Source organism: Mirounga leonina, unplaced genomic scaffold (assembly GCF_011800145.1).
Source record: "Mirounga leonina isolate KUSES-001 unplaced genomic scaffold, KU_Mleo_1.0 Mir_171, whole genome shotgun sequence".
In the NCBI taxonomy this organism is placed as follows: domain Eukaryota; kingdom Metazoa; phylum Chordata; class Mammalia; order Carnivora; family Phocidae; genus Mirounga; species Mirounga leonina.
The window spans coordinates 3,098,685-3,112,041 of record NW_023270436.1 but is presented as its reverse complement, the minus strand read 5'-3'; the positions used below and the strand labels follow the sequence as shown (position 1 = coordinate 3,112,041).

The following is a 13,357-nucleotide window of genomic DNA, read 5'->3' as shown; positions in this document are numbered from 1 at the left end:
CACCATCCATTCATCCATCCATCCATATACCCATCCATCCACCCACCTACCCATCCATCTACCCACCCACCCACCCATCCATCCATACACCCTTTCATCCATCCACCCATGTACCCATCTATCCATCCATCCACCCACCCATCCATCCATCCACCCATCCACTCATCTATCCATACATTCATCCATTCATCCATCCACCCATGTACCCATCTATCTACCACCCACCCATCCACACACCCAAACATACATACATTCATCCATTCATCCATCCACCCACCCACCCACCCATCCAGTCATCCATCCACCCACCCATCTATGCATACATACATTCATTCTTCTGTCCATTCAGTATCCACTCTGCTAAGCTCCTGCTTCATGAGCATCTCCTGTATGGAACCAAGAGATCAAAGATTTAAAAAGATGTACTTCTTTCTTCAAGGATTTCATAGTTTGATGGCTGATCTGGACACATGGGGCCAGTATAAATCACATTTTACCAACTTGAATATGTAAGACAGTCATGTCATTTCTTGAAAACACGAGTTGATTTCTGTTCTCAATTTTCAATTCATTAAGGCTACAGAACATAATCCCAGTCTGATTTTCAAAAGACGTAACTATTGCCAAGGCCTTGGGAGAGGGGGGCTTCCAGTCTCCAAATGTTCTGCTTACAGTCCCTAGAGGCATCTGTTACCAGTCGGAGTTACCTTGGATATGGTCCAACCGCTGTCCGTGGTGCCCCTTCCAGCCCACTCCCAGGGGACACAGGCATCTTCCTGCTGTTTGTTTGCCACGTGAGAATGTCCACAGGACTGTGTACAGATTCATCTCCCTAAGGGTTTAGTCTTCGGAGCACAAAATCTTAATGCTTGCAGACTTTTATTTTATTTTCTATGTGTTTATCTTGCTTTGTGCTCTGTCTCAGCCCTTTCTGAGGTAATGATGTGGTAGGAATGGGAAAAGCAAAGGGAGAATACAGGGGGAGGGGACATAGGTTGGTAGCCACTAATGCGATGCATCTATTCACAGGCTAAGCAGTTCTAATACAAATATATAAATGATCCCAGGGGGTTGGGGAGGTGCCTGGCCAGGCCAGTAAGGAAGAAAGGATGTTCTTAGGCAAAAGGAGCCTCATGTGCAGAGGCCTGGGTGTCTCAGACTGTCAGGATGTGTGTAATCAGAGATCAGTGAGTCAGGCTGCAGAGGAAGAAGGTAGCACAAGCCCTTCAGATCCTGGAAATTTGCCTTGGGTGTGTTTCATTTTGTGAAAAGACATCAGCCTGGGGAGCAGACACCTCTGGTGGCCACTGAGAGTTCAGGCTCGGCTGCAGCTCACTTTGTGATTGGACCACATTCCACCTCAGACTACTACTGTTTTCTATCCCAGGGTCTTCTCAGATGCCATGGGCGAGTGTGTCAGCCTGGAAGTGCCAGGGGGTTAACACACAGGGGCAGTGAGAGATGGGAGCTGGTAGATAATATTCCTGTCTCTTATCCTTCAGGGGGACAATTTTGTAGGCTTTCATGAGGTTTCAGAGAAACTGATCCACAGCAAAAAAAAAAAAAAAAAGTAAAGATGTAGCTTTTTATTGACTTATCCTCTTTCTCTGTCTCTCTCACTCTGTTCCGCAGCCCCTGCTCCCTGGGGCCATCTCCCAAGTAGACCAGGTGCACAGAATACTGGTCTCAGGCTCTGCATCTGGGGGACCCAAAATTAAGCATGTGTGCTTGGCTAGAGAAAAAGACAAATGGAAGAAGAGTGGTTTGCAGGGCCCGGTGACCTCTCCATCCCCTTTTCTGTCCTTGCAGGTGTCTGACCGCTGTGACTATGTCTTTGTCAATGGCAAAGAGATGAAGGGCAAGGTGAATGCGGTGGTGAACTTCACCTACCAGCACCTGAGTGCCTCCCTGCACATCACCGTGTGGGTGCCCCGACTGCCCCTGCAGATTGAGGTCTCTGATACAGAACTGAGCCAGATCAAAGGCTGGAGGGTCCCCATTGTGGCCAGTAAGAGGTGAGCCAGGGATGGGAAGACACACCAGAGCCATGATAACAATGGTTTTGTTTACTGACCACACTGCTGGAGCCAGGACAGGGCCCAGCACATGGTAGATGCTGGTACGATCGTGTGATTACATTCTCTCCAGCCTAACCAAGGCCTGGGATAACCAGCCAGGCAGGAGGCTAAAGCGCAGCAGTATCCTCATCAACCCCAGACCGCGTGTGCTCTGCACTTGGGCTTCTCGTAGACAGTCCTGAAAGGGCTTCCCCAGACTGAAGCAACAGAAGTGATACATTTTTCTAGCCCCTCAGCCCCCAGGGGAATTTGAGTTTGGGGTTCTTTTCTCGAAGTGAAACTGATTTCTTTCTTTTTTTTTTTTTTAAAGATTTTATTTATTTGAGAGAGAGAGAATGAGAGAGAGCACATGAGAGGGGGGAGGGTCAGAGGGAGAAGCAGACTCCCCGCTGAGCAGGGAGCCCGATGCGGGACTCGATCCAGGGACTCCGGGATCATGACCTGAGCCGAAGGCAGTCGCTTAACCAACTGAGCCACCCAGGCGCCCGAAACTGATTTCTTTTTCTGTGTTTTATGAACATCCGTGAGCTTGATCAGCTCTGTGCGTTTCAAATCACTGCATAAAATCAACTTGCATTTATACTGGATCATGGTGTTGCTGTTTGCTCTTAAACAAAAAAACAAGGCTCTAATTTGTTCTGTGTGACTCTGGATTGTCACATGTAGGAGCTGAGGTCTTGTTTCCTCAGCTCTGTGGCCCCCTGGTCAGCAAAATGAGTTGTCACGTTCCTGGTCTCCTGCCTGGGATCTTCTGTCCTGAACCCTCGGGGCTGTTTGCCGGAGTCTCCCAGACATGAGCTCTTCATTTTAAGGGTCAAGCCAGCGTGCACTCAGGAAGAGCCCCTGCGCCCCTGGAAGACACTGCATCCCTTTCTCCAAGGAGACCTTGAAAGAAACTGCCTGGACTGCCGGGGGCCAGGGGGCAGCCGTGAATCCGGGCAATCCTTCAGACCGTGAAGGGGTCATGAGGGACCGAGAGAACGAGTCTGTTCTGTGTCCCTGGGGATGGCAGACCTGAGACTTACAGCCACTTCCTAGCTCTGTGAGCTGCCCACGGTTCCTAACCTCTGCCCCCCAACCCCCAGAACATAAGAACAGCGAGTTTTGCCTCATAGTGTTATGAGATGAAGAGTCCATACATGGGGAGCCTAGAAGGGCGCATCTCAAGAGCGTAGTACAGCTCTGCTCAGTAGACCTTGCCGCAGTGGTGGAATGTTCTAGAACCACGTCCACTACGGCAACCACGAGCATGTGTGGTTGTGGAGTGCTTGCAATATAGCTTGGGTGACTAGGAGATTTAAACTTTTCATTGATTTAGTTCTTACGCATTTAAATGAAATTATAAATAGGCACACGTGGCTATTAGCCACTTACTCATTGGACAGTGTAGACTTCGTCAATGTTGGCTCTTAAGTCTTTTGTCAATGAATGTCTCCAAGAAAGAGATGTCCGACCCTCTGTGCTGCCCGTGATGAACCCGGGGCTCCTGTGGGGTCCCAAGGTTCCCGCCCAGGATGCTGTCCCTTGGAGGCAGGCACCCGCCTGGCTGGCTGGTGACCCCGGCGCGTCTCTGAATCCATTCCTGGGACCTGAGAGCTTCTTCTCGTACCCCCAAGGCCCACGCGGGAGAGCGAGGATGAAGACGAGGAGGAGCGGCGGGGCCGTGGCTGCTCCCTGCAGTACCAGCATGCCACTGTGCGTGTCCTCACCCAGTTCGTGGCCGAGGGCGCTGGCCCATGGGGCCAGCTGAGCCACCTGCTCGGTCCTGATTGGCAGGTCGACATCACCCACCTGGTTGCAGGCTTCATGAAGCTGGAGGAACCTCACGTGGCCACCCTCCAGGACAGCAGGGTCCTGGTCGGGCGGGAGGTCGGGATGACCACCATCCAGGTAGGGAGCCAGAGCCCGGGATCTCTGCATGCTCGGCACCGGACACCATGCCGGGCACTGGGGGAGGCTCGCGGGAAGGGTGGGGCATTGTGCCCAATTCCTGGCCCCCAGGGTGGCATCCTCGGGACACCGGAAAGTGAGCCTGGACCAGCTCTGTGAGTCCCAATCTTCTTACAAACAGAAGTGAGAAGGTGGTGGCCACACAGCCTTAGCACCTGCATGTTCCCTCTCTCGACTCCTGCATCCTCCGCCCCCGACACCTTCCAGCACTCCCTGTCCTGCCTCTGACTCCTCACACTTCGTCCCACTGCCCGCACATACACCTCCTACACGTCTCAGAAGCCGCCACCTCCTTCCCTCCCTGCTGCACCTGCCTGGGACCCGGGGAAGGTGCCTCCCTTCTTCCCTTAAAGCATCTAGTCCTTCTGCTGTGGATTCATTCAACAAACGCTCTTCAAAGTCCTTCAAAGTCCTATTACCCTATTACCCTGTTCAAGGAAATGCATAGTATGGTGGGATCTCAGATCAGAAGGGAGGGAGTGGTGGGCCTTTTCCAAAACCCCTCAAGTTCTGCCCCACTGACTGCACCTACTGGGGCTATCATTCTGGATCCTGAGACCACAACCGTATGTGGGAACGATGGGAACGTTTCCATCATTTTACCTGGAGACCTCAAAGGCGACGTTTGTTTTATGAGAGGCAGCCAAAAGTAATGTTTCAGCAGAGGATACATTGTGCTGGGGGTCTGGCGGGGGGAATAGACTGTTTATAATTCAGTTCTCACCAGTTAGTTCCATAGTTCACTTAGAATGTGATTCAGGTTACACAAAGTCAACTCGTGTGTGACTTCTCATGAGCCCAGTCAGGATAGCCATGTGCAGTGAATCAGGTTGTGCAGTGTACAAGAATGCCTCATCAACATGGGAGGGGTCGTTTCCTTCTAAAAATAGAATGGATTTTGACATTTATTGCAATTTTGCAACAGACAGAACTAAAGTGTCTTGGGGAAGGGTGGCTTTATCTGATTCTTGCAAAGAGGCATCGTGGGGGCTGGTGCATCTATCCTGAAGAAGGTGTGTGACTCCTTCGCCCTGTGTTCTGGACCCAGGCCCAGGGCAAGGCGGAAGTATTGCTGGGGAGATTCCCACATCTGGGAATATTCTGTCCTGCCAACCCCACAGGTGCTGTCCCCGCTGTCCGACTCCATCCTGGCAGAGAAGACAGTAACCGTGTTAGATGAGAAGGTATCAGTGACGGACTTGGCCATCCAGCTCGTGGCTGGGCTGTCGGTCACCCTCCACCCCAGCACAGAGAACAGCAAGGCCATCACCGCTGTGGCCACAGCTGAGGAGCTGCTGCGGACCCCCAAACAGGTAGGGGCCTAGAGGCCAGAGGTGGAGAGGGGCAGGGCAGTCGCTGTGCTGGACTCAGCAAGAGGGGCGGGGGGAGGGAGGACCGGGTCGGAGAAGCTGAACCACGTTCCAGAGCACAGTGACCGGGGTGTGAAATCCACAAGACAGCGTCTTCCCAGTCCTGGGCTCTGATGACCGGGGGTGACAAATTTAGTGGCTTAAACAACACCCACTTATAAGCTCAGCTCTGTGGCTCAGCCGGGTTCCAGGCTCAGGGTTGGCTGCGAGCAAAGCCAGCATTCTGGGGACCAATCGGCCTCCCTGCTCGCCCACGTCTCTGCAGTTCTGTGACAGGTGTCTGTTTTTTGCTGACGGTCCCCCGGGGGCCTCGCTGAGCTCCCTAAGGCCACCCGTATTCCTTCTCACTTCCCGCACCCACATTATCTTCAAAACCAGCAATGTGCATGGAGGCCTTTACATCTTTACATCCATGTAAGGCATGGATGCTTTACATCTCTAACCTCGCCTCTGGCTCACCCAGACCATCGGGCAGATGACCCTAACTGCAGGTCAACTGTGCCGCATAACAGAGCATAATCGTGGGAGCGGCATCTCCTTATAGCCCAGGTTCCGAAGATGAGGGTCATTCTAGAAATCGTGCGGCTGCACGCAGACTTTGCTCCGGAGGGTCAGCAGGAGGGATCTGGAACACGTTCCCATCCACGTCGGGCCCCCATTGCTGGCTTCCCTGTCATCTCTCCTGGGGGCGTGGTGTTTTCTGCTTCCTAAAGAGCGAAGTAAGGGGAGCGGAGAAGAGTGGGGGGACAAAGCAGGGAGCAGGCAGCTCTTTGCTGAGCAGGGGTAATTCATTAGGCGATGATTGGCATGGCAGCCTCGCGGGCGTGGGGCAGGGCCCCCCAGGCCCCGGCAGTGTCTCCCATCTGTCTTCATCGGCTCATGGTAATTGGAGGTCCCAGCACGGCCTCGGGGGGGATTTATGGATGTAGTTCATTCAATTTGCAGACATGACTCTTGTGAGGACGGCGCTCTAAATCATTCCTGGGCGTGTGTTATTTTAAGTCATTCAGAATTTCTCATCTTTGGGGAAATGCGTTGGCTTCTCCCGAGAAAGCCCTGAATTCCAGCCTCGCTGTAACGAGCTAATGGAGGGACTGACTCTCAATCACACGGCAGGGTTGATGGAGATGGATTTCCACAAGCCCGCGGTGTTCGGAGGGCTTAATTAGGATCGTCTGCCATTCAGGGGGCTTGTTCTATGTGAAGTTCTTTCTCCGTCTAGAGTTTGTGAGGAAAAATTAACTCGGGATGGAAAGTCAGCCAAGATGAACTCGCAGACCGTGTGAACTGTGTTTTCATGCCAGCCCTCGGCTTGCGCGAGGCTAGCCCCTTGTTCTCGGTATTTCAACTCTGAGATACCAGAGCTGGAAGATTTCTACACCCATAAACTCGAGGGCAGTAGCATATCCCTCCCCTGTGCCTCATCGGTTTCAGGAGAGCAAGGACAGAGAGATGAAGTGAGGAATCCCCGGGCATTCATGTATCCAATCTGGGCATTAGAAGGGGGTCTTGTCGATGGACATGGACAGAGGGGACACGGGTGGGAAGCAAAATTACTGAGCCATATTGCCTGTCTCACCTTGATTCCCCCAGAAGCTGAGCCTGGCACTAGGATTCAAGTTCAAATACTTAATTCGAGTGGTGAAGGGAGCCCCCAGAGGGGAGTCGGGAAGTACTCCCACGGATGGAGGACAGTCAGTAGAGTGTGTCCCCCGCTCGGCCACCACTGTGGCTCCCGGAGACTGCGTCTGCTGGGGAAACCGCCAGCCAGTGTTGACCAGGGGCAAGGGGGCTGGTTGAGGGCTGCCTTTTGCAGGGTGTCGATTCCTTGGCATTTCTGGCTACAGGTATGACTGCATGGGTTCCAGAGGCCAGAGAATGCCGTCGGGCAAAACCGTCTTGCAGAGCTGACCCTTGAAAGCTGAGCGGGCAGGGGCCACAGGGGAGTGGGCAGGTGCTACCAGTGAGCGCCATGCCCTCCCAGATTCCATGCACAGTCTCACTCGCCCCTCTCAGGCCACCGGCACCGGCATTGGTCTGGGCTTTCGGTTATGAGTGACAGACCAACCCAGGCTGGCCGGAGCAGACATCGGCATTGATCAGTTCATGCCCAGGATTGGTACCTTCAGGTCAAGCTAGACCCAGCTGCTCAGTGGCCCCAGAGAGCTTCACGCTTCTTATCCACAATTCTTCTCAGTCCTGGAAAATGTCCAGCCACTATTTCTTTGAACACTGACTTCCCCCTTTGGCTCCCTTCTGGAACTTGTCACCGAAAACTCTTGGTCCTTCTCATCCTGTCCCTCGTTTCTTTCAAGTTGTCTTTCATATGTTTCATCCTGTGTTGGTGTTTTGGGTCAATTCCCTGACTCTGTCTGCCTAGACACTGACTCTCTCCCCAGATGTGTCTACTCTGCTTTGCAAGCCAGCCCTTGGGTAATTAATTTCCACTGGAGCACTTTTCTGTTTCTAGAAGTTCTAGGTGGTTCTTTCCAAACCGTCCTGTTCTTTTCCCTCTCAGCCCTCCTCTCTGTCCATGTCCCATGAACTGTTTTATTTCATGGGTTATTTTGTTGTTGCTGCTGGTTTATCTTATTTTATCATCTTTTCCAGTTGTTCTATTATCCAAAATCCTTGGTCTGCTGATCGACGTGATTGTTTATGACTTCCTCTCATGGTAAAGCCCTCCCTCTCTGGGAGTGTAATTGTTTTATCATAGTACCTCTTGAGCTGTAGCTGCTTCATTTTGCTCCTGATAGGGATTCTTTGCAGCCCGCATTTGCATGGGCCCCTCTCTGCTGGAGGCCATGCACCCATCCAGGTCACGGAACCGCAGACCCCACACCCAGCTGTGGGGACGCGGTGGGGTTTGGATTTCCAGGGGACACATTTTCCCAGCTGTGCTCAGAGCACAAATGAGCATCGTTGCTGCTTCTGGCCCAGTGGGTAGGATTTTCTCATCCCCCCTCCCGGCAGTCCTGGCTTTATGCGTCCCCATCTGACAGTCCCTGGGTGCATCAGCATCCCCACCACTGGCTGGCAAGCCTTCTGAGCAGCTCCAACACCTGCGCCCAAGCCCCCTCAGTAAGAGCTACCTGTAGGCACCCCTCTGGTAACGCGTTCCCTCGTCGTTTGAGTCCCAGGAATTTGCATCACCTTTTTGTGGTGTATTTTTACCTGGTTTTTAAGTGGTTGACCCTCAGCCAGTCTTCTTTGTTGTTGGAACATGTTCTTAAGACGGTCTCCCTCTCTCTCCATTTCTTAACTCTTCCTTCCCTTTGCTGACCCTCTGTTCCAGCAGACCCCCTCTAAGTTGCAGGCTCACACCCCAACTCAGCAGCCCCCCGGGAATGCAAGCTTCTCCTCTGTGGCTCCAGCCAAAGCCCAGGGATCCCCTCCCATTGGCTGGTTTCCATCCTGAGCCCCTTCCCGGGCCAATCACTGTGGACGGGGTGGTGGAATGTTGCGATGGGCCAGACCTCCGTCACATGCCCAGCTCCAGACCTGGAGGGTCCGGTCCAGCCCCACCCCACCGCATTCCCCTGAGTGGGGAAGACCGGGTTCTCCAAAGCTGGTGTTCTAGTCCCTGCCAGAAAGGAGGGATAGACAGTAGTCATGTCAACAAAGGTGTCCATCCCAGACCCTGTGGTTGAGGTCTTCACACTTTCATTCAGGGAAAACGGAGGCCCAGGATTGTTTTTAAAAAATGGACCAGGAGAAATAGCAGGTCCATGTATTTATTTCAAAACTTGGGTCGAATTCTCCGCCCTTCGTTGTCATGCCCAGAAGCCAGGACCAGAGGAGACCCTGGATCCTGAACAGACCCCTGGGGCTCCATTAGCTCTTCCCGGTCTTGCAAACGTTGCCCGTTCCCTTCCCCACTCTGCTCCTTGCTTCTCGCCCATCACCCCCAGCAGACTGTCCCGCGGAGGTTAGCCTGGGCCCCTGACATGGCCAGTGCTCCCCACCCCCCGGGCCTCCCATCACCTTCCCTCCTCCCCGGCCAGAGCTCCCCGACTGCGCACCACACACACAGCGGGCACACTCAGACCTGCGCAGACCGAGCGGCCGGCCCGCCGTGGCCAACACCCGCAGGTGCCCCTTCTCCCTCCCTGGCTCCGGCAGCCCTCTCCGAGGCCCCTCGGTGTCTGGCATGGGCCTCTAATACACCTCACTAAATCCTGGTCTTAGACAACAGGGGAGAATTCCAGACACTCCAAAATCGTCTCCTTTAGCCCCAGGCCCGCGTAGTGACCTCAGGGCCACCGGCAGCCAGGAGACAGGGCAGCCGCAGTGGTCTGGACTGGGGCCGGAGCGCTGGGCGCAAACCCCAGCTCCACCCTTCTCCCCGTGATCCGGTCTCCTCGCCTGCAGAGTGGTCACAGCATCTGCCTCGGGGGTTGCTGTGAGGGTCGAGTGAGTCCGTGCGCGGACGACACTGAGGACCATGGCGGGTTCCCAGGAGGCACGGCTAGCCTGGCACCAAGGGTGCCCGCGTCCCAGCTCCCAGACCCTGGGCGTGTGTCACAGCCCACGCGCTATGTCCTCCTAACGGCCTCTCTCCCTGCAGGAAGCCGTGCTCAGCACTTGGCTCCTGCTCAGCGACGGCTCCGTGACGCCGCTGGACATCTACGACACCGGGGACTTCACCCTGACCGCCACCTCCCTGGACGAGACCGTCGTGTCCATCCCCCAGGCCCGCTCTCCCAAGTGGCCGGTGGTGACGGCCGAAGGCGAGGGCCAGGGGCCCCTGCTCCGGGTGGACATGACCATCGCGGAGGCCTGCCAAAAGTCCAAACGCAAGAGCGTCCTGGCCGTGGGCGTGGGCAGCGTCAGGGTCAAGTTTGGCCAGAATGACGCTGACTCCAGCCCCGGCGGCGGCGGGGACAGCGACGAGGGCGAGATCAAGAACCACGCCAGCGACCGCCGGCAGAAGGGCCAGGAGCCCGAGGGGCCCGTCCACGGCGGCTCCTCCGTGGAGCTCGAGGAAGGGGCCCTCCAGAGAGGCGGCACCACGGCCAGGCCGCTGCTGGACAACAGGGTGGTGAAGAGCAGCCGGCCGGACGCGGGCAGGCCGTCCGGGGAGGGCCAGCTGCAGAACATCCCCCTGGACTTCGCCAACTTCCCGGCCCGGGTGGACCTGCCCCGGGCGGGGGGCGGGCTGGGGGCCAGCGACCTGGTGCAGACGCCCCGCGGCCTGAGCGACCTGGAGATCGGCATGTACGCCCTGCTGGGCGTCTTCTGCTTGGCCATCCTCGTCTTCCTCATCAACTGCGCCACGTTTGCCCTCAAGTACCGACACAAGCAGGTGTCGCTGGCAGGCCAGGCCTCCGTGACCCACTCGCACGACTGGGTGTGGCTGGGCAACGAAGCCGAGCTCCCAGAGCCCGTGGTGGAGGGGTTGCCACCGCGGGGCGAGCACACGACCGTCCTGGGCCACGCGCCGGGCGGCAGCGAGGAGAGCAGTCGTCTGCTGGTCAACGGTGGCGCCCAGCAGCACGTGCAAGGCCAGGTGCACCGGCCGGACTCGGCGGCCGGGCCGGCCAGGGACCCGAAGCTCGAGCCCCTGCACTCGCCCACCTCCAAAAGGAAGAAGGTGAAGTTCACCACCTTCACCACCATCCCGCCGGACGACGGCTGCCCCACCGTGAACTCCATCCTGGGCGGCGGCGGCGAGGACATCAAGTGGGTGTGCCAGGACGTGGCCGCGGGCGCCCCCGAGGAGCTCAGAAACTACCTGGAGAAATTCAAGGGCCAGGCGTAGGCCCCTGTGGTGCGGGGCGCCGCGCTCGTTTCCAGAGTGGGTCTGGCCCGGGCGTCGGGGGGCACCTGGCACTAGGGGCCGCACTGGGGGCCACAGACCACCGAGGTCCTGCAGCCGGGAGGGGCCACACGCGTGTGTGTGTGTGTGTGTGTCTTGCAGGGAGGGGTTTTAGCAGCTGGTGGCCGCAGAGTTCCGAAAGCGGAGCAAATTCTGGGCGGGTGGCTGACGGGGACGCGAGCCTGCACACGAGGCCACCTTAGGAAGGTGATTTTATCAGTCAAAATAGAACACAGACAAGCTACCAAAAATTATTTGTTAAAAAATGCAAAAAGACAGAAGTGATCATCTCTTTATATTTCTAATAAAGAGCAAAATGTACAGCGAGGGCCTGCAGAGGGACAGTTTCTGGGTTGGTTCAGTGTCCCCTCAGGAGGACGGCCTCGATCTGTCAGCCCTGGGGGTGCACAGGGAGGACGGGGGTCAGAGCCCCCAGGCCTCTTGGGGTGAACCTGAGGGTTTTCAGTCTTTACTTGAGAATCTTCTGTGCTCCCACATGGTCTCCCCCACCCCCATCCCCACGTTTTCTTCCTGTGTCCTACAAGTCCACTTGATTTGTATTTAATGTTTATTTCCGAGGATCAAATGGTATATTTTTCCTAAGTTAAACGTACATTATATTCCTATACGTTAGATGAATTCTTAGCAACAGTCTCAGTTAATCCATCCTTGAAGTAGTAAGTTTGATGCTTTTCTGTATCCCTCCAGCCTTGATGTTTGCTGGGGTCTTACAACCGGAGGGGGCGGGGGCGCTGCCTTGACCGGCCACCCCGGCCACCTGGCCACCCCAGCCCGGAGGCCACAGCCAGTGGGCGGGACGCTGCCCGGGCTGTTCCAAGGGGACGCAGCCGGCCGCCCAGAGCCCAGCCGGCCCAGCACCCAGCGCCTCCATCGCTGGGGATGCAGGGACACCCCCACGTCGGGGGAGGTCTGGTACCCTCCGCGGGGGAGAGGCCGTACCCAGGAATAATCTACACAGCCTCCCGCGGTAGATCTGTCACGAGACCTACTAACAGCTGAGCGATGAACCAAGATAAAAACTGTTGGAGGGTTTTTGGGTTGTTTCTCTGACTCGAGTGGAGCATACCAGCACGAACTGAAGAGATTAAAATCTACGTTAGATTGTCAATCGACTGTGGTTTTTAGCAGCCTAATTGTGTAGCAACACATGGCAAAACGCATTCATCCAAAGTCAACTGTACGTGGCAGAGGGGAGCACGGTGCCTTGAATCAGCCCCTGGGGGCCTGCCAGGCTCCGGGGCCGTGGGTGGCCACGCTCCCGGACACCAGGACGCTCGTGGTTTTTATTTTTTTAATTACTAAAATCAGTAGCTAAGAAAGGGTCCTTGAAGTCTCGTAACCTTAGCTGGACCTTTTAAAAAGATATTTCTAGCACATATCATAGATGGAAAGGGAGAGATATTTATTTATACCTGTGATGCCAACTGTCATTAAAATGCTTTCCGTGGCTTGACAAGTCCGTATCTCGTGGGGTGTTTCTTTTTTCACTTGATGTCCATCTCCTCTTTCCCTGCCAAACGTACAACCTGCTGGAGAAACCTCCTGTCCGCTGGGCTCTCCTCTCGGTTCCGTGACTGATCCGCAGGAATTCCTGGGATTTCTTGTCCACCATCCTGGGCACCCGCAGCTCCCAAACCTGCGCGTGCCCAGAACCGCCAGGAGGGCTGATAAAACAGAGATTGCTGACGCGGGGCTGGAAAATGTGCATTCCTGCCAAGCTCCAGAGCGACACAGAGGCCGTCGGTCTGAGATCCCGCCAGAGCTGGAGGATGGAAAGCGGGGAAAAGGTCTTCTTTTATTTCATCCGTCTTTGTGTTTGTTGTTTGAGGTTCCATGGGACTGTTGTTGCTGTTGGTTAGCTGGGGATAGAGCATTTTTGGGAAGAAGGTAAGGTGGTGGGTTTTTTTTTTTAATAACAGCTTTATTCAAGACACAATTCACAGGCCGTAACATTCACCCATTTCAAGGGCTCAATACAGTCGTTTCTAGTTTATTCACAGAGTTGTGCATCCATCACCACACACTGGTTGTAGGAAAATTTCATGGTTCCAAGAAGAAAGTCTGTACCCATTAGAATCACTCCCCAGTCCTCAGAAACCCCCAGCTCCCGGCAACAACCG

General features: G+C 55.1%; 1 protein-coding gene across 2 annotated transcripts in view; it reads left to right on the top strand.

The window, feature by feature from the left end:
* Nucleotides 1-11,251, top strand: part of TMEM132C (transmembrane protein 132C) — a 300,307-nt gene extending 289,056 nt beyond the window's left edge. The window contains exons 6-9 of one of the 2 annotated variants that reach the window (XM_035016817.1): nucleotides 1,810-2,015; nucleotides 3,695-3,968; nucleotides 5,150-5,341; nucleotides 9,966-11,251. In XM_035016817.1, the coding sequence (XP_034872708.1) occupies nucleotides 1,810-2,015; nucleotides 3,695-3,968; nucleotides 5,150-5,341; nucleotides 9,966-11,159 (1,866 nt within the window). In that variant the 3' untranslated portion in view covers nucleotides 11,160-11,251. The remainder of the gene's footprint in view (nucleotides 1-1,809; nucleotides 2,016-3,694; nucleotides 3,969-5,149; nucleotides 5,342-9,965) is intronic. The other variant, XM_035016818.1, reaches the window with a different exon arrangement.
* The last annotated feature ends 2,106 nt before the right edge of the window (nucleotides 11,252-13,357 follow it).